This window comes from Eschrichtius robustus, chromosome 2 (assembly GCF_028021215.1).
Source record: "Eschrichtius robustus isolate mEscRob2 chromosome 2, mEscRob2.pri, whole genome shotgun sequence".
In the NCBI taxonomy this organism is placed as follows: Eukaryota; Metazoa; Chordata; class Mammalia; order Artiodactyla; family Eschrichtiidae; genus Eschrichtius; species Eschrichtius robustus.
Window position 1 is genome coordinate 168,279,412 of NC_090825.1, and position 20,635 is coordinate 168,300,046.

Consider the following 20,635-nt stretch of genomic DNA (forward strand, 5'->3'; position numbering starts at 1 on the left):
TTGTCAACACTTGGTATTGTCAGGTTTTTTTCCCCAAAAAATCATCTTCAGAGGGGTCTTTAAAGCTTGATCATAGTCATATTTTACAAGATGGCTTCACACGCTGGGGCAAAGTATGGAAGTTGAGGCAGGAGCCAGAGGAGTCTTGTGGGAGGAACTGCAATGGTCCAGGCCAGGGAGAGTGGGGATGAGGGAAGGGGAAGACTCAAGAGTGATTCAGGGGGCCTGGGGTGTGGGGCTGGAACGGGCTGAGCAGGAGAGGAAAGTGGAAGGAGGCCAGATCCAGAGTGAGAAGGGCAGGGAGTGCCAGGCTGGGAACTTTCAACCCCCAGATTTTCTGCCCAAGAGGATTCTGAGTCTTAATAAGGTTGGGAGCTGCTACATTGTATTTACCCCTTGAGGATGCATGGGGCACATTAACATATTAAAGCCTCTGACAAGTCCTGCAATAAAGAACTCTGGCGTTATTTAACCCAAACTTAGACATTGGATTGCTTTTCTCAAGCCATAACATCATCCTCACCATCACCTCCAATGCAGACCTCATCTAGCTTGTTTACCATTATGTGCCTAGAACTTGCTTGTATCCAGTGGTCAAATACTTTTTGGGGGGTTGTATTAATGATCTCATTAGATCTTCAGAACAACTCTATGAGGTAGGTCCTAATATAATTTCCATCTTACAAACAAGGCTCAGAGAGGCCAGATGACTTGCCGAAGGCCACACAACTAGTGGGTAAAGAGCTGGAATTTGACCTGGGGTGTGCTGGCAGCCTCTCCACCACCCTGCCCATCTCTCAAAGGTGCCCCATACCCCCGGTCTCACCTGGTGGTGGCAGGTGTGCTCTCCCCACTGAGGGCTACCCTGTGACCTCCCAAAGCCCTTCTCCTTGCTCTGGTGGCCGTGGACATACTCAGGCTGTTGCCCAGAGAGCTCGGCTGTAACTTGAGTCTCACCCAGGCTGGGGGTGATGAGGAGGGTGGGCAGGTGACAACCAGGGCAGGGAGATTTGCCCAGACACTGGTACGCAGCAGCCTGCTGACCGGTGTGGCCCCGAGGAGTTTGGGGGCTTTGGGAGCTTGTTCCAGAGTCCTGGCAGTGGTCTTCACCATGGGCAACAAGCAAACAGTCTTTACTCATGAGCAGCTGGAAGCATATCAGGTAGGGGTGATGGGCCGGGCCCTCGGTGGGTTTGGCAGCCTTGGTTTCCTGGCCCAAGAAATGGGGACAGCATCCCTTCGTCCTGGGTGTGCAGTCAGCAAGCGTTCTGGGGCGGTTCTGTGTGTGGCTTCGGGCAGCGATGGGCGTGGGCTTGTGGGAGAGGAAGGAGGCCCCCTCAGGCAGGGTCTGGGTCAAGCCAACATCTCTCTCCGCAGGACTGCACCTTCTTCACGAGGAAGGAAATCATGAGGTCAGTCGAGGGAGGTGGGAGGAAGAGCTGGAAACTTTCTATACGTTGTTTGATTTGCAATTTGACCACACTCAATGCTTCATAAGGGTTAAAGCACTAATGGGGGGATTGCGTGCATGGTCGGTGGATGCATGCAGAGACGGGAAGGCTGAGAAGTCACATCTGGTCCTGTTGTCATGTCTCTAGGCTGACAAGCTTGGGCTTTCTCCCAACGGTGGCGGGGAGCCATAGAGAGTGTGTGAGCATGGGAGATGCAGATCAGCATGTTAGAAAGATCCCCCTGAGGCCAGTGTGAAGAGGCTGTGAGGCCAGGGGCAGAGTCTAGAGCCAGTTCTGGGCTGTGGGGTTGACATCAATGTTAGAGAGTGAGAAGGTGGCCCCAGGGCTGCTGCAGGTCCCTGGTGTGAGCGCGACAGGCATAGATGGGTATTCTACATCATCACTCATCCCATGGAGCTGTTATCCAGAGGCCCCAACCCATGAACTTGGAGCTGTGAAACCGAAGCTGGCTGGGGTTTGGCTGCAGAGTGATCGGGGCCAAGGCCCCAGCTGTGTGGGCACAGGACATCCATTATTGATGGACACACCTTTCACCAGTGAGCCCCATTGTCTGGGTGAGGACAGCTTGCAAGGTCACCCTGGTCATCACGACTGGATTACTGATGGGGAAACTGAGGTTCAGACAGGGGAGGTTGACCCCAGGCCCCTGGGTAGATGGGTAGAGCCCCAAGGAGTTCGAGACTAACATTTTGTCTGCCTCAAGCTTCTCGCTTGTCAGACAGACCTACTGAGGGGAAAGGGGGTCGAGGGGAAGAGGGACTTACTCAAGGCCATACAGAAGCCCAAACCCAAACCCAGGCTATTCTCTGAAGGAAGCCAGGACTGAAGTTCCAGATACCTCCTCCTCGAGTTCCTAGCCAGCATGTGACCGAGGGGCTCCTGTCCCCCTCAGAGACAGTCCCTAGCAACTTGGGGACCTCTGACTCATCAAGGATGGTCTCTACAAGGCTACTGCTCAACATGTTTCAATGATGGTATGGTGTCACCAGGTGAGGGCATTAGGGTGGAGAGCTGGCTCTACCATCTAGGTAGTGTGTACAGCATTTGGTGTTTTGCAAAATGTCTTTCATTTACCCTTTTGAAAAACCTGAATATTAGATTTTTGTGTTTGCTCTGCCCCATTGAGAGAACCCTGCCCCCCATTATGAAGGCAGAGAAGGAAAGTGTGAGGATGTGGGCCTTTAGAGGCCTTGCCAACGATGTGATAATGTCCAGAGATACATAGATTGGCTCAGATTCTCTGAACGTTAAGTGTGAATGCTATTTCTCTCCTAGCATGGAGCAATGCTGTTTAATTTTTTGTTCATTCATCTGCTTACTTCTTATTGCCTTTCTCTCTGAGGAGACCCAAGGGCAGTGACAGTGTCTGTTTTGTTCACCATCCGTCTCTGTGCCTGGCACATAGTAGGTACTCCGTAAATACTTGTTGAATGAATGAATGAATGAATGAATGAATGAAAATTTATCACAGTGCCTGGCACACTGTAGGCACTCAATAAATACTTGTTGAAAGAGGGAATGAATGAATGACCTTGCCTTAAACACTCTCCCACTGTCAACCCCATCTGCTTGGTAAGCTCCTACTCATGCTTCAAAGCCCAGCATCAATGCCCCCTTCTCCAGGAAGAATTTCCTCCTCCCTGGCTTGCTTCCCGCACTCTAGTTTTCCCTAGCTCTGGAGTCCTCTCTTTACCTTGGCCTTGTCCCCAGGGTGATAGAGGCACCTGTGTCTGGCTTTGTGTGTGTGAGGCTTGGGCCCAGGGCTAATGGCTCTTGGGGACTCAGCATCTTTCAGTGTAGAGTAAGCAGCTGCAAGAGTGAGAGAGTAGGGACAAGGCCACACACACTCATCTCCCAGACCATCTCGTTGTTTCTGTCCCCACACCAGGCTCTTCTATCGCTACCAGGACCTTGCCCCCCAGCTTGTCCCTCTCGACTATACCAGCTACCCTCATGTGAAGGTTCCCTACGAGCTCATTGGCAGCATGCCTGAGCTGAAGGTATGCCTGGGCCATGGGGCAGGCAGGGAAAAAATAGTAGGGATGTCCCTCGCTGCATTCCTATGAGGTGAGTACTGTGATTATTTCCATTTTACATATGAAGAAACTGAATTTCAGAGAGGTTAAGACACTTGTTCATAATCACACAGCTAGGATATGACATAGACAGGATTTAAACCCTGGGTTGTTGGGAAGATGAGATGAGATAAAGCAGGTAAAGGGCTCTGTACAGGGCCTGTGACATGGCAAGTACTCAGGGAACATTAGCTTTTCTTTTCATAGTAGGAGCTATTAAATGTGGGTTATTCTCAGCTGGATGTTTGACCCATAGCTTGTGACTCTGGAGGGGACTTGTGGGGTGAGGGACTGTGAATAGAGATTATTTTATCACAGGGGACAGAATGGGTTGGATCACATGAACAAAAAATGCAGGAAGAGGCCTAGCATCACATACAGCTGGAACCAGGGTCTCTGAGGATATGCTTGGGAATCTCACTCCATCTTTCAGCTTCTCCCAGGAAGAGGCTTCAGTCTCAGGCAGCCTGTTCTTTTGAGGTAGTGAAGGGAAACACCAGCTGCCTCAGATTTCCTCCCATAAGCTCTGCAACAAGCAGAAATAAGGTTCCTCCACCCCAACTTTTCAGCAACTCTCCCAGGGCAGCCTCTGATTGGCAAGTTTGAGTCATATGCTCATCCCAGAGGCAATCACGGTTGCCAGGTAAATGGAAATCCCTGACTGGCCTCACCCGGGTCATGTGACTGCCTCTGAAGCGGGAAATGGGGTTAACGACACCCAGACTACTGGGGTGGAGATTGGAGTTGCCTGAAGTCCTCTCCAGGGATCATGGGAGGAAGAGAGTCTTGGTGAGGGGTACTTGGAGGTTCCCAGGAAGGTGGATGTTGAGAGTGAAACCATGCGGAACCCTCCCGCCAAGGTCCTGGTCAGGGATTGGCTCCCTGCTTCCTGTCTCTAGGACAACCCTTTCCGTCAGAGGATCGCCCAGGTCTTCTCCGAGGATGGGGATGGCCACATGACCTTGGACAACTTCTTGGACATGTTTTCTGTGATGAGTGAAATGGCTCCCCGCGACCTCAAAGCCTACTACGCTTTTAAAATTTATGGTGTGTGCAGGGCCCCGGGGTGGGGAAGTGGGTGTGAGACCGGGTCGGGCCAGGGGCTGCCCTGCCATCACAAATGTCTCCCCAAGGGCTCTGAGGCCCTGCGTGGCCCTGTCCATCACCTCACCCTGGTACCTCCCCACCCCATCCGTTTACTGACTCCATTCCAGCCACAATGGCCTGGCTCTTTCCCCAACACACGAAACTCTTTCTGCCTCTAGGTCTTTGCCTCTGTTGTGCCCTTGTCTAGAATACCTTTCCCCTGGCCCCTTCTTACCTTGAAATTTTGGTGAAAAGTAACCCCTGCCCCCGAGTTACTCTCCATGCCACAGCCTATTTCTCTCCTTGCATGGAGCAATGCTGCTTAATTTCTTGTTCATTCATCTGTTCACTCCTTACTGACTTTCTCTCTGAGGAGACACAAGGGCAGTGACAGTGTCTTTTTGGTTCACCATCTGTCTCTGTGCCTGGCACATAGTAGGTACTCAGTAAATACTTGCTGAATGAATGAATGAATGAAAATTTATCACAGTGCCTGGCACACAGTAGGCACTCAATAAATACTTGTTGAAAGAGGGAATGAATAACAATTATCACACGCCTGACACATAGTAGGTGCTCAATAAATACTTGAGTGAATGAATGACCTCCCAGGAGTTCCAGGCCCAATTCCAAAGCAGGATCCAGCTATTACCCTAGGGTCTTGGGTTCCCTCCAGTGGCTCAGTTTCCTCCTCTGTAAGACAGGGACAAGATGTGCCCATGACTGGCCCAGCCTGCCTGCCCCTGTGTCCCCTCACCACCACATCCCCACCTGTTCTGCTGTGCAGACTTTAACAACGACGACTACATCTGCGTGTGGGACCTGGAGCAGACGGTGACCCAGCTAACGCGGGGAGAGCTGAGCGCTGAGGAGGTGAGCCTGGTGTGTGAGAAGGTGCTGGATGAGGCCGATGGGGACCACGACGGGCGACTGTCCCTGGAAGACTTCCAGAACATGATCCTGCGGGCGCCGGACTTCCTCAGGTGACATTCCTCTCCACCCTGCACAATCCGTTCCCATGTATGAGAGAGGTTCTTATGGAATGGGTTCATAGACTCCCTTTGTGAAAATCCCCCTGTTCATTCATTTGTGACCTTGGGGAATTTTCCCGACCTCCCTAGCCTCAGTCCCTGTGTCTTTAAAATGGGGATAATTAGAGACCCTGTGAATACTTCCTCTGGGTGGACACAGCTCTTTGGGTGAGTGGAATATGGTTGGACTTCAGCCCTCAGTTGCTTGAACATTTTGTAGTGAACAGACTGTACAATAGCACTTGGCAGCCCTGGGGAGAATCAGTGCTCCCACTGTAGGGCGGATAGCATGGGTTAAATGAGTTAATACAGGGGGTGGCCCACCACCTGTTTTTGTACCTCCCGTGAACTAAGAATGGTTTTTACATTTTTAAATGGTTGGGGGAGAAAATAAAAGAATAATCATACTCCATGACACATGAAAGCCATATGAAATTCAAATTTCCGTGTCCATTGCTAGTTTTATTGGCACACAGCCATGCCTGTTTGTGTACATAGTGTCTACGGCTACTTTTGAGCTACATGGTGGCGCTGAGTCATTGTGAGAAGTTGAAAATATCAACTATTTGGCCCTTTGCAGAGAAAAGTTGAGTGACCTCTGAGCTAGTACATGGAAAGAATTTAGAGCAGTGCCTGGAATACAGTAGGTGCTCAATAACTGTGCTTTATGGTTGCTGTTGTGGCTGTTATCATTGGTGATATCCTTTCATGACCAGAGGGCCTCCTTCCTCTACCCTGGATAAGCAAGGCTGGTCTCCTGCCACAGAGACATGAATAATGACACCAGGATGAATCCCTTGCTACTAACTGAGCACCTACTGTATGCCCCACGCTGTACATTTGCCTCTTTTTAGCCCTTATTACAGCACAGTGAAGGAGGGACAGCTATTATCCCCATTTTACAGGGGAGTAAACTGAGGCCCAGAGAGGAGTAGCCACGCACTTAGAGTCTGGGGCAGAGCCAGGATGTAAACTCTGATCCAAAGTGATGTGCTCTCAACCCCTGTGGGGGTCAGGAGGGCCACGGCCTGGGGTTTATTGAGGGGGTCCATCTCCCCCCCAACCCCGCACCGTGGCTCCTTGCATGCCTCGGGGACTTCCAGTGGGAGTGCTGGGGAGAAGGACGAAGGAAGGGTACCCTCTGCCTGCTGACAGACTCCTTTTCTCTTTGCACCCAGCACCTTCCACATCCGCATCTGAGGGTACCGCGGAGGAGGAGCCGGGCCAGAGGAAGGCAGGGCGACCCCTCATCTCACTGTAGGATCTGGTCTCCCTGGGCTCCGGGAATAAACACACATCACTGAGTCACAGCTGCTCCGAAAACATGTTTCCCAACTTAAGCCTGGCAGACAAGAGGGAGGCGGCCAAGGATCTAACCTCTGTCCTCACCATGTGATCCTGGGTGTGGCTGCACCCTCTCTGGGCCACAATCTTCCCATTTGTACAAGGAAAGGGGTGACTTCTGGATGTCTCTCCACTGAGAGGGCTGGAAGTGCCTCACTGCGGGTCTCGATGGGCAGAGGCGAGGTGTGGAGATCAGGCCTGTGCTGTCCCAGCTCAGGGCCTCCCAAGGCCCAACCCTACCCTCGACTGCTCAAGTCGCCTTTTTCCCCCTCAATCCCTGAATTCCTCAAGGGAACTAAAGCTTCACCTCCGCATTTATTCATTAGAACCGCCAGAGGAGGCCTCTGGAGAGGGTGTGGTGGCAGGAATGTCATTCACTGAGGCTGGCACAGTGCTTTACAGTTTATGAAACACCTGCCCTTCTTTCATCACATTGGCTGCCTGTGACATCCCAGCAGGGTTGGCTGAGGAGAACTCACACTTCATTCAGAGGCAGCGGGGTGACTTGCCCAAGGCCACCCCTGAAGTCATCTGCAGAGGTGGACTTGAACCCAGGCCCACTTCACTCCAGATCCCAGACCTCTACATCTTGCAGATTTGGGAAACCCCATACCCAGCCCACCTATGGTCAGCCCGGGGGCCCATTCCATGTCCCCAGTCAATCCAAGGAGTGGTCATTCCTGCAACAGAGACCAGGCCCCCAGGGACCCTCCCAGACACCTCCACTGTGTATCATTTCTAAGGTGCCCACTCCCAACCTAACCCCCATTTATTAAGCACCTACTGTGCTTTGAATTCTGCTGGTTCATCCTGAGAAAGAGGGACTGCTCTTCTCCCCGTTTTCCAGATGAGGAAACAGGCCCAGAGATGCCTAGTGACTCACCAAAGGTCACACAGCCCCACAACCCAAGATTCCCTCCAGAGCCCATCCCCATCCACAGCCCTAGGCTGCCTCTCCCTTTTTAAAGGAAAGGGCCTCTTATGCTTCTCCTAAAGCTGCCGTTGATGTCAGGAGTGCTTACTGTGTGCCAAGCCCTCCACAAGTTTCATCTCCTCCATTTGCACAAGAACCCTGAGAGGAAGGCATGAACAGCCCTGTTACAGACAAGGATGTACTCTATGAGTTGTGCCTAGGTTACGTGGGGAAAGGGCTCAGACTGACCTGGCTTCGAATCCTGGTGCTGACACCCCAGCCATGTGACCTTGGCCACACCTCTTCTCCTCTCTGAACCTGGCTCTTCTTTATTTTTTTTAGTTTTAATTTAATTTAATCGTTTTGGCCGCGTCGCGCAGCTTGTGGGATCTTAGTACCCCGATGAGGGATCGAACCCAGGCCCTTGACAATGAGAGCACGGAGCCCTAACCACTGGACCGCCAGGGAAATTCCTGTCTCTTCTTTAAAATGTGCAGAATGAGCCTACCTGATGGGCCTGCTCAGAGGCATAAAAGAAATAATGAACATGGAGGGTCTGGTGTGAGGCCAGGCACAGAGTAGGTGTCCTAGACACCACTGCTGTAACATTATTATTATTACTATTACTAATTATTATTAAAATGACCAGGTCACCCTACTGGCAATCGCAGGACCAGACCCAAGCAATGTCTTTATTACATTCTTCAGGTCCCTGAGGGCTAGTGGGTCATGGCAGAGAGCAAAAGGTCCAGGTGTGAACGGCCCCCGGCAGAGAGGGTCCCAGAGCCGGGGTGCACCTAGCAGTACCCGGGGGCGAAGGGTGGCGGTGAGCGGTACTCTTCAGGGAGACAGTCCTGTGGTTCTTTCAAGCCCCTTGGCTCTGGTTTGGACGCCTGTGAGGACAGGGCCCTCACGACTGCCTGGTGCCAGTCCCTGACCCTCGAGGTTGTCTCGCTCCAGCTGGTCGACCTTGAGGCTTTCCTGGAGGGCTCATCTCTGTTTCTTGGAGCTTGGGGCTGTGAGGGGCTTGTGGCCACAAAGGGGTCTATGTAGACGTTATTTTTCCAGGCTGAGTCTCCTGCTCCAGCTCCAGAGCCATGGGTCACCACCAACGGCCTGGGGTCCCAGAGTGATGAGGAGCTCGCAGCCACCAGCTGGGATTTCAGCTGCCGCTGGACCTTCTTGCCCATCTCGGGGAGCATCTTGAGATTCCTCCAGATTTTCTGGCGGGCCTCCTCAAGAGGAGCTTTTGGGGAAGCTTCCTCCGAAGTAGCTTCCTCCGTGGACGCCCCGTCCGGCTCTGCTAACGGCTTCCTTTCTTTTCGCCGATGGAGCAGGACTGGGTCTGTGAAGGTCTGAAACCGGGATCAGGTGAGACCTGGGGCCACCCCGCCTACCACAGCTCTGAATCTGCCCCAGAAATTGGGATCTGGGTTCCACCCAGACATCCTGGGGCCAAGAAAGTCCCAATGAAAACCCCCAAACCTGATCCCACGCCCCACCCTTCCTGTCTCAGTAAAGGGCTTCACTGTCTCCCTCAGTGGTTGGCAAACTTTTTCTGTAAGGGGTCAGAGAGGAAATGTTTTCAGCTTTGCAGGTCAGTCTATGTTTCATTACTCACCTCTGCTGTTGTAGGGCCAAAGCAGCCAGAGATCATACGTCAGTGAGCGAGCGTGCCTGTGTCCCTATAATACTTTATGGACACGGAAATGTGGGTTTCATCTGATTTTCAAGGGTCATGAAATACTATTTTTCTTTTGATTTCTTTCAGCCATTCAAAAACATAAAAGTCATGCTTAGCTCACGGGCCATACAGAAGGAGGCAGTGGGCCAGATGTGGCCCTTGGGCAGTAGTTTGCCAACCCCTGATCTACCAGGTTGTTCAGGCCCCAAACTTGGGTGTCATTTGTGGCAGATGCTGTCAATGCCCCATCCACATCCCTTTGTCCTGAGCATTTTGGTGCCCCCAGCTCCACTCCCAATACGCCAGCAGTGGGGACTCTGCCTTGGGGACTTCTTTGGCCACTTTGCAGACCAGAGGTGCCAGAGAATTAAAACCTCCCAGAGACAGCGCTTGACTAATGACTGATGGAAGGGAGGATCAGTACCACAGCTCCTTGCCCCTAAGGTGGGGTAACTGAAGTGTGTGTTCCACAGGGTCCACAGGGGTAACCTGCTCACTACAGCACCCTCCTTTGGTGGCCCTCTCTCTCCTGACCCACTTTCCTGCTCCCCTCATGGCACCTCCTGGGATCACTTCCCAAATAATGGATGACCGGGGGACTCAAACCATGACAATGACCCTCTTCCCCTCACCCTCCGCCTCCAAGCCATCAGCAAGATCCACCCTTAGGGCTCCCTTTCTAGTTTCTCCCACGTGGATACTGTCCCTGCCTCCTTCCCGCCCCCAGACAGCCCCTTCTGCAGCCGGCAGCCACAGGGAACACCATCAATCCCACCATGCTCAAGCTCTCTCATGGCTCCCCAGCACACCTGGAACAGATCCCAGCTCCTCACCCTGGCCCCAAGACCCTGCATGACTGATCCCTGCCGACTCTGGCCCCTCACCTCCCAACAATCTCCCTTTTGCTCACTCCACTCTGTCCACACATTGGCTTTTGTTGTTCTCCTGTTTTTCACGCTGAGCCTCAGGACGTTTGCATGTGCTGTTTCCTCTGTCTGGAATGCCCTTCCTGCATCTCTGTGTGTGGTTGGCTCCTCCTCATCCTGAATGTCCCAGCTCTATGCCACCTACTCCAGGAAGCCTTCCCTGACTGTTCTCCCACCCTCACCTGCAAACCCACTGATGTGCCAGGTCCTCTCTGAGGGACAGGAGAAGCAGTGGTGAACAAGGCAGATTCCCAGGCCTCCCAAACCTCACAGTCTGATGGGAGAGGCAGGCAGGAAACATGAAAACTCATAAATAAACAAGACTTTTCAAATCTTACAGACTGCACTGCTGCAAATGAACAGGATGATGTGATGGAGAAGGCAGAGGGGCTACTTTAGGTCTGGAGACTGGGGAGAGAGATACTTGAAGAAGAAGTGGTGAAAGAAGCCAGGCATGGGAAATCTGGGGGCAGAGCACACAGCACATGCAAAGGCCCTGAGGTTAGCTTGATGTGTCAGAACAGCAGAAGGGTTGGCAGAGGGGCTGAAGTTGGGCTGGTGATGGGTAGCAGGACCTGAGATCATAGTTGGGATTTTAATCTCAGTGCCTTGGGAAATCACTGAAAAGTTTTTTGTTTGTTTGGTTTTTTGGGGTTTTTTTTTTGCCACACCCCACGTGGCATGTGGGATCCTTGTTCCCTGACCAGGGATCAAACCCGCGCCCCGTGCATTGGAAGTACAGAGTCTTGACCACTGGACTGCCAGGGAAGTCTCCCTGAAAAGTTTTAAGCTTGGAGCTACGGGATCTAATCTTCATTCTAGAAAGTCTCCTCTGGCAGCTGTTGGCCACCTCTGCTCCTGCATCCCCCTGCCCCACCTCCCACCTTCCAGATTGAAGGTGCCAGTTTTCTGTCACATACCTCCTCAAGTGGGGCCATGGGACAAGAGGAGGGATTCTGATGTTTGCTGAGGCCAAGAGCAGAGCTGGTGGCTTCCTCAGCCAATGCGTTGGAGAAAAGGAAGAGATCCTTATAATCCGCATTTGCTGGATCCTTCTGCGGGGCAGAGGGGACATGTAGCTTAGTCCCAAGGAGGGTACAGGGATGGGGCTGTGGTCCCAGATCCTGGAAATGGGGGCTCAGAGGTTGCCCCATCCACAAACCTTGTAAGGAAGAATGCCCCTCCCACAGCAGCTACTGAGGGCTAGGCCCTGCCCTCTGGGCCTTATAAGGAATATGCCACACTCACAGCCCCTTCTGAAGGCCTAGGCCATGCCCATCAATCCTTATTAGGAGATATGCCCCTCCCACAGCAGCTTGTGAGGGCTGGGCCCCACCCACTGAGTCTTATAAGGAAATATGCTATTCCTGTAGATCAGCCAAGGTTATACCTGGCACATGAATTCCTGTAAAAAAATCAGCCTGCGGGCCAGGGAACAAGGACCAGGAGGGGCGGGGCCACAAGGGAAACGGGGACCACAAGAATGACAGAATCACAAGAGGCTGAGGAGGCTGAGGGAGCAAAAGAGTCTGGGGGGCTTGGCCCTTGGGAGGGCGCTATGGCCCTTGGGGGTCCCAACCCTCACCTGCTGGCTGGGCTGCGTCAGCAGATCCCCATGTGGCCGCAACGGCTGCTGCTGATGGAAGGTGACCAAGGCATGTAGAGAGGCATGGGCTCTCTCTTCCCCAGGGATAATGAAGCTCCCATCGTCCAAAAGTTTCACCATGAAGTGGCGGCAGCAGTTCTGAGCTCTGCGGAGACACTGCCATCGCATTCCCCATCATTCTGTCCCCACCCCCCCAGCCCTTGACCTGGCAGCATCATGGCTACAGCCCAACTGCCTAGATTCCCTTGTAGGCTCCTCCACTCACCAGCCATGTGACACTTGGCAGGTGACTGCGCTGTGCCTCAGTTTCCCCCTTTATAACATGGGGCTACTAAGGCTGACCTCAGGACTTCTTGTGAAGATGGAACAAGCTACTGCAGGTAAAAGCTTAGCTCTGTGCCTGGCAAGGGGTAAATGATCAATAGAAATGACAACAATGAAAACTGGTACAGGTACCCAATAAATGCTCCATTATTAATGAACGGATGCATTTATTAATGGCCCACTACATGCTTATTACGTCCCATTTAATCCTCCCATCATGACTCTGAATTAATTTTAGCATTCTTATGTTAGAGATGAGGACTTTGAGGGAGGCACAGAAAGGGTGAGTAACTTGTCCAAGATCACACAGTGTCTTAAGTGGCAGAGCCAAGCCTTGGACTGTGTGACTAAAGGCCTAAGCTTTTCCCTCTATGGGTAACTCTGTAATAGGTCCATTAAAAAAATTTCTTTGGCCTGGAATCCTTTTGACAAGTAGTTTGTGCTGCCGAATCCTCTAACTGAGATGCTGGATCAGGCATTGAGAACTTAAGGAGCTGGGCTGCCCTGGTTTCCCTTAACATGTCCCCCTGGGTGAAGTCAGGGAGTTGACATTTAAATGGTGGGGGAGAGGGGTAGTAAGGGGAAATGCAGCTGCCACTCTTGGGTCCCCAGCAGTTCCTGTTCTCAAACACACAATCTCAGTTACCGCCAGGCCCAAGTCTGCTGGTTACAGCCAGACCTGCAGCTGCCTACTCTTCAGTTAGATCTGGCCAGACCCTCGCACTGGTTGCTCACTGAGAAGTTGTTGTATGAAGCACCACTTGCTCCTCCAAGGAAGCCCCAGAGCCCTCCTGTCTCTGCCCTGGTCCCTAGCCCAGGCCTTACTTGTAAGAGAGCGTGTAGCCCACGTGGCTGTGACTGACCCTGATGAGGAAGAATCCCAGTGGCTGTGACTCCAGCAAGTTCTCAGCATCCCTGGAAGGGCAAATACAGGAGAGAGATGGCTGAGCATACTGGCCAGACATCCGGTATACCAGTCATCCCAGTACTGGTGCCCCCTGAGCCAGAGAGGCCTGTACTTTTCTGTTTTCTAAGTGAACAAACAGCCTAACACTCCTTCTTTTCTTGGTTATTTCAGACCTTGGGATATTCAGGGACAGGGGTGTTCTCCCAGAGGTGGCAGGAAGCCTCCGATGACCTTGACCATCTCTCAGAGCCCCTGCTTGCCTTCCCAATGCCTGGAAGGCACCCCCCAGAGGCACCTTTGGGTAGATCAAGGTGTCACAGGTAATAAAGCAGGAGCTGCTCTTAGATGCATTTGATTTTAAAGTCCAGCACTGCTTTTCATTAGCTGTGTGACCCTGGTTAAGGTCAGTCCCTTTCTGACCTTCAGCTTCCTTAAGGCGAAAGTAAACTCTTACTCTCAGGGCCCCACTTGAGGACAGATGACGTGCATGCAGCGTGAGTGTGGGAACTGCCAGCTGGTAAGAACACACAAAGATGTTCACTACAGTAACTCCCCTACATACGAACCTTCAAGATGCGAACTTTCAAAGATGCGAACGTATTATAAACCTCTTACAGTACAGTACTGTTGGGTTGGCCAATAGTACTGTTTGGGTTGGCCAAAAAGTTCGTTCAGGTTTTCCATAACATCTTATGGAAAAACCCGAACGTACTTTTTGGCCAACCCAGTATATAGCCAATTGTGTTAGCTGGGTACCTAGGCTAACTCTGTTGGACTTACGAACAAATTGGACTTCCGAACACGCTATCAGAATGGAACTCACTCGTATGTAGGGGACTTAGTGTATTATTGTTACTATTATCCCGGGTTCACAAAGAGTAATGTGGCCTTCTAGGAGACAGAATGGGGATTTTGGGCCCGAGCTGTCTAATACAAAGGCCACTGGCCACGTGTGGTTGCTGAGCCCTTGAAATGTGACTGGTGGGAATCGAGATGTGCTTTTAGCATATAATACGTGCTGGATTTTGAGGACTTAGTGCCGATTACATGTTGAAATGAGAATATCTTGGATATACTGGGTTAAATAAAAAATATGATAAAAATTAATTCCACCTGTTTCTTTTCACTTCTTTTAACAAAGCTACTAAAAAGATTTAAAATTGCAATGTGTGGCTCACATTGTATTTCTTTTGGTGCACCCCAGAACTCAGACACCATGCCCAGTTCCTCCTCTCTGTGGCTTTCACAGTTTCTTCAACTTCCTGCATGCAGAATGTGGCAATAAATGTTCTTCTAGCCATTTATTTAGAGCCAGCCCCTAGGGGTGACTAGGTGGATTTGTTCATGTCCTCAGAGCTCAGTCTGATGTAGGAAGTGCATGTTGGGACTGAGAGCAGCTGTTTGGGGCACTGTGTTAAGAAAGATTCCGAGGCTGCATTCTGCCATCATTGACTGGTGAGGTTGCATCCCCACCTGGGTGAGGTGGGGGGCGGAGGCCTGTCAGGTCCCTGGCAGTACTGGTCTGGTGGCCACTTGTATAGAGAAAGCTGAGAACCCGTAGCTTGCTCAAGGTCACGTAGTGAGTCCATGGAGGAGGCAGGATTCAAGTCTGGGACTCCAGAGCTCTTTTCACCCACCCTCTTAACACACTTAGCTGAGCTAAGCCCAGAATTCTGCAGTAAAAACCTGCCTAGAGTCAGGGCAGACAAGGGAAGAGGGTGAAGGGCAGGGTGGAAGGTGTGGGTGTGTCCTTACTCTCTCGAGATGGCACCATGGAACCACTCAGGGACCCCTCCACAGGTCAGCTGGTCCACCTGAGTCTGCACGAACCAGTCCAGTCTTGGAGGCAGTGGTGGGGGCAGCTTTCTGGCCTCTGTCATGGCTTCCAGGGGTGAGGGGTGACCTGGGAATGGGAGGGAGGAAAGAGAGTCAAGCCTGGTCCACCTCGCACCTTTGCTCTATTCATGCAGCTCGTGGTGTTTCCTCCTTTAAGAAGTCCTCCAGGCTGGACAGAGCAACAGGATTGAAGTTGGCTTGAGTTTCTTGAGCACCTACTATGTGCTGGCACTTTATGCACATTCATTCATTGACTTGTCCCAAAACACCCTCCCCCACCAAGGATTTTTCCTTTTCCTTTTATTCTTATTATGTCATTACTACAAGTATTAGAAAGTCCCTTTTAAAAATATATTTAAGAACTGAGTTTATTTAAATATTAAGTAAATATCACTGTCCTGGGAGGGATGTGGAGATGGCAAAATGATAAGTGAATGAATGAAACAGCAGGTACACAGTGGGTGCCATAAAAGGTTGCCATGGTTTCATTAAACACTACAGAGATGTGGCCCCAAACAGTTGCTTCTGCCACCATCGTCACCACAAGTGGTGGCTACAGATGGCACACCTATAACTTGTCAGGTGCATGGTTAATTCACACTCATTCTCAGCAGTTTTAAGCTCAGGTACCACAGGACTTTGTGAGCCAAGACAGAGAAAACAGAGCTGGAAAACAGAAAGAAAACAGTAGCAATTTGCAAAACAGTATTAAGTCAGTGAAAAACCAGCAAAAGGGTTGTGCCCTGCTGGGTTGTCCACACATGACCCCTCACTTTTACCCTTAATTCTGTCCCCAAACTGCAGCTCGCCCCTTCTCCTCCCACCCACTGGTCTAACTTTTCAATATCTCAGAAGGTTTTTGTTAGCAAGCTGTTTCCACAGGGAGGGGATGCGTTTATCAACCCAGTCAATACTGACTTTCTCCTGCCAGAAGACAGACACCAAGCACACCCTCTGGGGAAGGACCCAAAGGAATTCTGCAGCAAGTGAAATTAAATAGATCCATTAAGAAATGTTAAATGAAGCAGGGTGACAAATCAGTTGAGCCTAATCAGAGGCAGACCACCTGGGTTCAAACCCCAGCTCCCTCACTTAGCTGCTGTGTGACCTTGAGCAAGTCACTTAACCTCTCTGTGCCTGAATTTTCATCTGCAATTTGGGGCTAATGATGGTAATTACCTGAGAGGGTACAGTTGGCACAGCGGTAAGCACTGTATGTATATAATGAACATTCATGAAACCAGTAGTGACCTAGCATGAGGTAATGTTTACAAGCTTGTTCTTTTTTTCTACCTGGAAGAACTCTTACTTATCCTTCAAGAGTCAGCAAAAACATCCCTCCTCCAGGCAGCTTTCTTGCCTCTTCTCTAAGACAAAGCCCTGGGCATCCCTCTCTGTCCCTCACCTTCCCCACCATTCTGGTCTAGCCTTGCCTCATGGAGCTGGAGTGTCTCTGTCTGGCTCTGTCTCCCCCATATTAGGAGCTCTTGAGGATTGGGTCCAGGGCTAGGTTCTTTTGGATTTTTCTGGGTCTCCAGCATCACCTGGCACTGGGTGGGCACAGAGGAGGGTGCAGGGCTATTGGCTGATGAATGAAGTCATACTGTTTTAAACTTCTGACCCTGGCATTGAGGCCTCCCTCACCTCCTCATCCCCACATCCTTGCTCTACCCAAAACTGATCAAGCTGTCTCTCCTCTCCATGTCTTTGCCCATGCTGTGCCCCTGCCAGGAATGTTCTTTCCCTAATTCCAGCTCTATTTCCCAATGGTCACCTACCAGTGCCCCCAGAAAATTCCTCCTGCCTCTCTGGACCCCGCCAGCCCTGTCCCTCCTTCTGGCCCAGCCTGGCCCCCATGTGCTATCTTCTCAAGGGTGGAGATGAGGCTGAGGCTCTGGGGGCCCCGGTCTCACCCAGCATGGAGTGGGCACAGAAATAGGCACGTACCTGGGAGAACCCTGGCGGGGGCCCAAGGCCCTCACTCTGGCTGTGCCGCGGCACCTGCAGGAGCCTGGGTTTCTGTTCAGGGACTGCACGTCAGCGGGGTGGGGCGTTGCCCCGAGCGGTTCCTGTTTCCTTAAGTAGGTGAGCCCTGGGCGGGGACTAGGATACCCCCCCACCCCCCCCAACCGCCTCCCTGCCCCATCTGCAGTCTGACCGAGCTGCTGAGCTGCATGCAGGTGGATAGACACCCTTGCTCCATTCAGACCTCGACAAGCCTTTACTGAGCACCTATTGTGTGCCAGATCCTCAGGGAACAAAAGAGGTGACCCCAAGACAGGCATAGGTCCTGCCCTCCCAGCATCTATAACCTGGTGAGAAACGAAGAGAAGTGAGAAATGATTAATGTCATTGTTTCAAAATAGACAGCCTGTCAGGAAGGGGGAACTGGAGTTGCAAGAACCCCGCAGAGGGGGGCCTAACTGATCTGGAGGAAAGGGCTTGCTGGGGGGGCAGGTAGGAGTCAAGTTGATTGCCGGGTTGTTGCACAGAAAGAGTGCTCTAGGGGGAGGGAACGGCACAAGCAAAATCCCTGAGGCAGGATTGAGCCTGCACAGGCTGAGGCCTCACTGGGTGCCACAGGGCTACATTATGACTTGCTCTGTAAGAAAACAAACAAAAAAAAGAACACACCCATTTAAAATTATATTTTACAACCGCCTTGATATCAAGACCAACGTACCCTGGGCTGGATTTATTTTATATATTCATTATTATTGTATCCATTTTTTTCTCCTGATTTTTAAACACTAAAACATTTTGGGGGCCCCTACACACATTGTGGGCCCTGAGCATGGGAACCCCTGCCTAACAGATCAGCTAGCCCCAGATGCGTGCTGGCTGCCTCACCCGTCCCCGGCACACAGGCAAAACCACTTCCTCCTCCCTTTTCAGAGAGAAACGGCCCAGATCCTTGTGGCTGAGCTGGGGGCCTCCCTGCGGACCTATCACCCTGGTGCAGCTGGTCTAGATAGCCCCCCCATTGCAGGCTCAAGCTGGATGCCATCACCGTCCCCTGCTCCTGGGGTTGTTGACGGAGGTTGGGGGTGGTGGTGCTGGCCTTGTCTGGAGCCTGCGGGTCAGTAAGGCTCAAACAGGAGACACATGGAACCTGGTTTCTCACTCACTCACTGTGCGGCTTTGGGTGAGTCACTCAAACTCTTCTGGGCCTCAGTTTCCTCATCTGTGAAGTGGGCACGAAGATAGCCCTCCTTAGTCACGTGACGACGATTAGGCAAGACAACCTTCAAGCATGCAGCATGGGGCTCAGTTAAGAGCAATACTAGGACTCTTCCCTGTGACTTAAGCTGATGCCTTTGTGCCTGGCTGGGGTAGATGCAAGTTTGGCCTCCAGATCTCACAAGCTGGGCTGCCTTGGGCAACTCATTTCACCTCTCTGATCCTCCATGCCTTCCACGGCCCAATGGACCAGGTCCCAACCTCGAGGAGAGGAGCAATGCTTTGGGCAGGGGATCAGAATTGTCCAAGAGACCCTTGTCACTTAGAAAGTCTGGCCATCAGGGATCTCATTTACATAGAGTTCAGTCTCCAGAAACATGAGGTGTTTCAGTTCACCTCCAGCCCACACCCCTGAGGCCCCACCACAGAGGGCACCACCCTGATTACCCTGACCTGCCTGGGGGGGATGCGGTCTTTCCCAAACTAATGTCCTCCCCTGAGACTGTCACAACAGAATCATCCCCCATCTCTTGGTGGCCACAGTCTTTGAACATGGCCCTCAGAGGAACATTCCAGAAGGGGACCAGCAGGGAGATGGTGGGGCTGGGAGACTCCAAGTCCCCTGCCCCTCTGAAGTCAGCCCCTTACCCTTCCAAAGTCAGGTCTGGGCTTCTCACTGGAGGCCCCAGCTGGTGAGTGGCACATTCACTGGCCCCCATGTGGGGTGGCTCTCGGGGTAGGTGGCCACAGTGGTGTCTCAGCCCAGGGATATGCTGGGGCTGTCGATGTCAGGGGTGGGGAAGCCCTTAGGCTCTGTCAACTCTGGGCTTGACGCAATTTCACAGTTCTCTTGTTCTCCAACGCCTCCATTCTATTCATTCATTCCACAAAAACTGACTGAGCCCCAACTGTGGGCACCATGTTAGGTGCTGGGGATGAAGCAGAAGACAAAACAGGCCCTGTTCATGTCATGCTGGAGCTCACACTCCACCGGGAGACTGATGCCACAGAAGTCCACATGCAGGAGAGGCTGGCAGAAGAGGAGACAGCAGGGGCAAAGGCCCTGGGATAGGAACAAACTTGGCACACTTGAGAAGCAGACAATAGGCAAAGTGCCCAAAAGGTGGAGACAACCCAAACGTCCATCAGTGGATGAACACATAAAAGATATGGTCCATCCACACAATGGAATACTATGCAGCCATAAAAAGGGATGAAGCTCGTGACTGATCTCTAAAACTTTATGCTGAGTGAAAGAAGCCAGATGCAAAAGGCCACACAGTGTGCGATTCTATTTATACGAAACGTCCAGAACAGGCAAATCCATAGACAGAAAGTAGCTTAGTGGTTGCCAGGGACTGAGGGAGGGAGAATGGGGAGTGACCGCTAATGGGTACTGAGTGATAAAAATGTTCTAAAATTGACTCTGGTGATGGCTGCGCAATGCTGTGAATATAGTAAAGGCTACTGAATTGCACACTTCCGTGGCTGAATTGTATGGTGTGTGAATTACGTCTCAATAAATCTGTTATTAGAAAAAGAGCCAACGTGTCATCTGTCTCGGTACAAGAGGATGGTAGCTGAGGAGCTGCTTCCCCACCTGCCACCCCATCAAAGTCTTTAGACACAATGAATAGTAATGACTCTCTGAGCAAGAGGTTGGTACAAGGTTGGACTGAGGAGTTCAAGGATGCCACCTGACTTGGTTGGGGGGGCCACTGGTGGAAACTTGGGGCATTATGGGGCAAATACTTACAGCTCAAAGCTGTAAGCTACTTGGATGACTTGTTCCCCATTAGAGACAAGGTGTAAAAAGAGAGGTGAGCTTTTCTCTTGGGGCACAAGACAAATAATGATGCTAATGATAATGGATATGAATATGATGACACAATGTGACAGCAGTTAGCTTGGGATGCGCCCTCTCGCGGGCTCTTCATAGCCATCCTATGAGGTGGGAGCTATGATCGTGCCCAACTGAGGCTCAGCCCCTGGTTGTGCCGTGGGTCTGAAGCAGGATCATGGGGAGGAGACTTCCTGAGAGGTGAGGGGGGTGCTCAGAGTGGAGCGCTCAACTTGGCAAAACGGGTGCGGTAGGGACCAAGACGAGAGACACTTGGTGGCATGAAGGGGACTGACGTGGACCGAGCGGGTTAAGCCGGGGGTGTGGTGTACGAAGTGGTGCTGCGGGGAGGGACACCTCCTCGTTTTCCTGTGCTGCATGTGTCTGGGGAAGGGGGCAGGTTGGGAAGCT

At 51.7% G+C, this 20,635-nt stretch overlaps 2 protein-coding genes across 4 annotated transcripts; one reads left to right on the top strand and one right to left on the bottom strand.

Annotated features, from left to right (window-relative positions):
- Positions 1-1,111: 1,111 nt before the first annotated feature.
- Positions 1,112-6,864, top strand: CIB3 (calcium and integrin binding family member 3). 2 transcript variants are annotated; one of them, XM_068534768.1, is made up of 6 exons: positions 1,112-1,162; positions 1,378-1,412; positions 3,361-3,472; positions 4,447-4,594; positions 5,421-5,616; positions 6,843-6,864. In XM_068534768.1, exons 1-6 carry the CDS (start codon positions 1,112-1,114, stop codon positions 6,862-6,864), a joined length of 564 nt encoding a protein of 187 aa, XP_068390869.1. The 2 variants fall into 2 exon arrangements, with proteins under 2 accessions (XP_068390869.1, XP_068390870.1); XM_068534769.1 differs by lacking the exons at positions 1,378-1,412; positions 3,361-3,472.
- A 1,854-nt stretch (positions 6,865-8,718) lies between these two features.
- Positions 8,719-15,248, bottom strand: HSH2D (hematopoietic SH2 domain containing). 2 transcript variants are annotated; one of them, XM_068534772.1, is made up of 5 exons: positions 15,199-15,248; positions 13,287-13,376; positions 12,117-12,282; positions 11,452-11,586; positions 8,719-9,276 (listed from the first exon to the last, which is right to left on the bottom strand). In XM_068534772.1, exons 1-5 carry the CDS (start codon positions 15,246-15,248, stop codon positions 8,719-8,721), a joined length of 999 nt encoding a protein of 332 aa, XP_068390873.1. The 2 variants fall into 2 exon arrangements, with proteins under 2 accessions (XP_068390873.1, XP_068390871.1); XM_068534770.1 differs by having other exon boundaries at positions 15,124-15,248.
- Between the last annotated feature and the right edge of the window lie 5,387 nt (positions 15,249-20,635).

Bases quoted from the DNA above. Each gene is read 5' to 3' on its own strand.
- HSH2D (XM_068534770.1), bottom strand. From the start codon at position 15,248: ATGACAGAGGCCAGAAAGCTGCCCCCACCACTGCCTCCAAGACTGGAC. The intron at 13,377-15,123 runs GTAAGGACACAC...TTGCCCTTCCAG, and splicing joins CATGGTGCCATCTCGAGAGA to GGATGCTGAGAACTTGCTGG. The intron at 9,277-11,451 runs GTATGTGACAGA...TCCCGGTTTCAG, and splicing joins CCATGGCCCCACTTGAGGAG to ACCTTCACAGACCCAGTCCT.
- CIB3 (XM_068534768.1), top strand. From the start codon at position 1,112: ATGGGCAACAAGCAAACAGTCTTTACTCATGAGCAGCTGGAAGCATAT. The intron at 1,413-3,360 runs GTCAGTCGAGGG...TCCCCACACCAG, and splicing joins ACGAGGAAGGAAATCATGAG to GCTCTTCTATCGCTACCAGG. The intron at 3,473-4,446 runs GTATGCCTGGGC...TCCTGTCTCTAG, and splicing joins GCAGCATGCCTGAGCTGAAG to GACAACCCTTTCCGTCAGAG.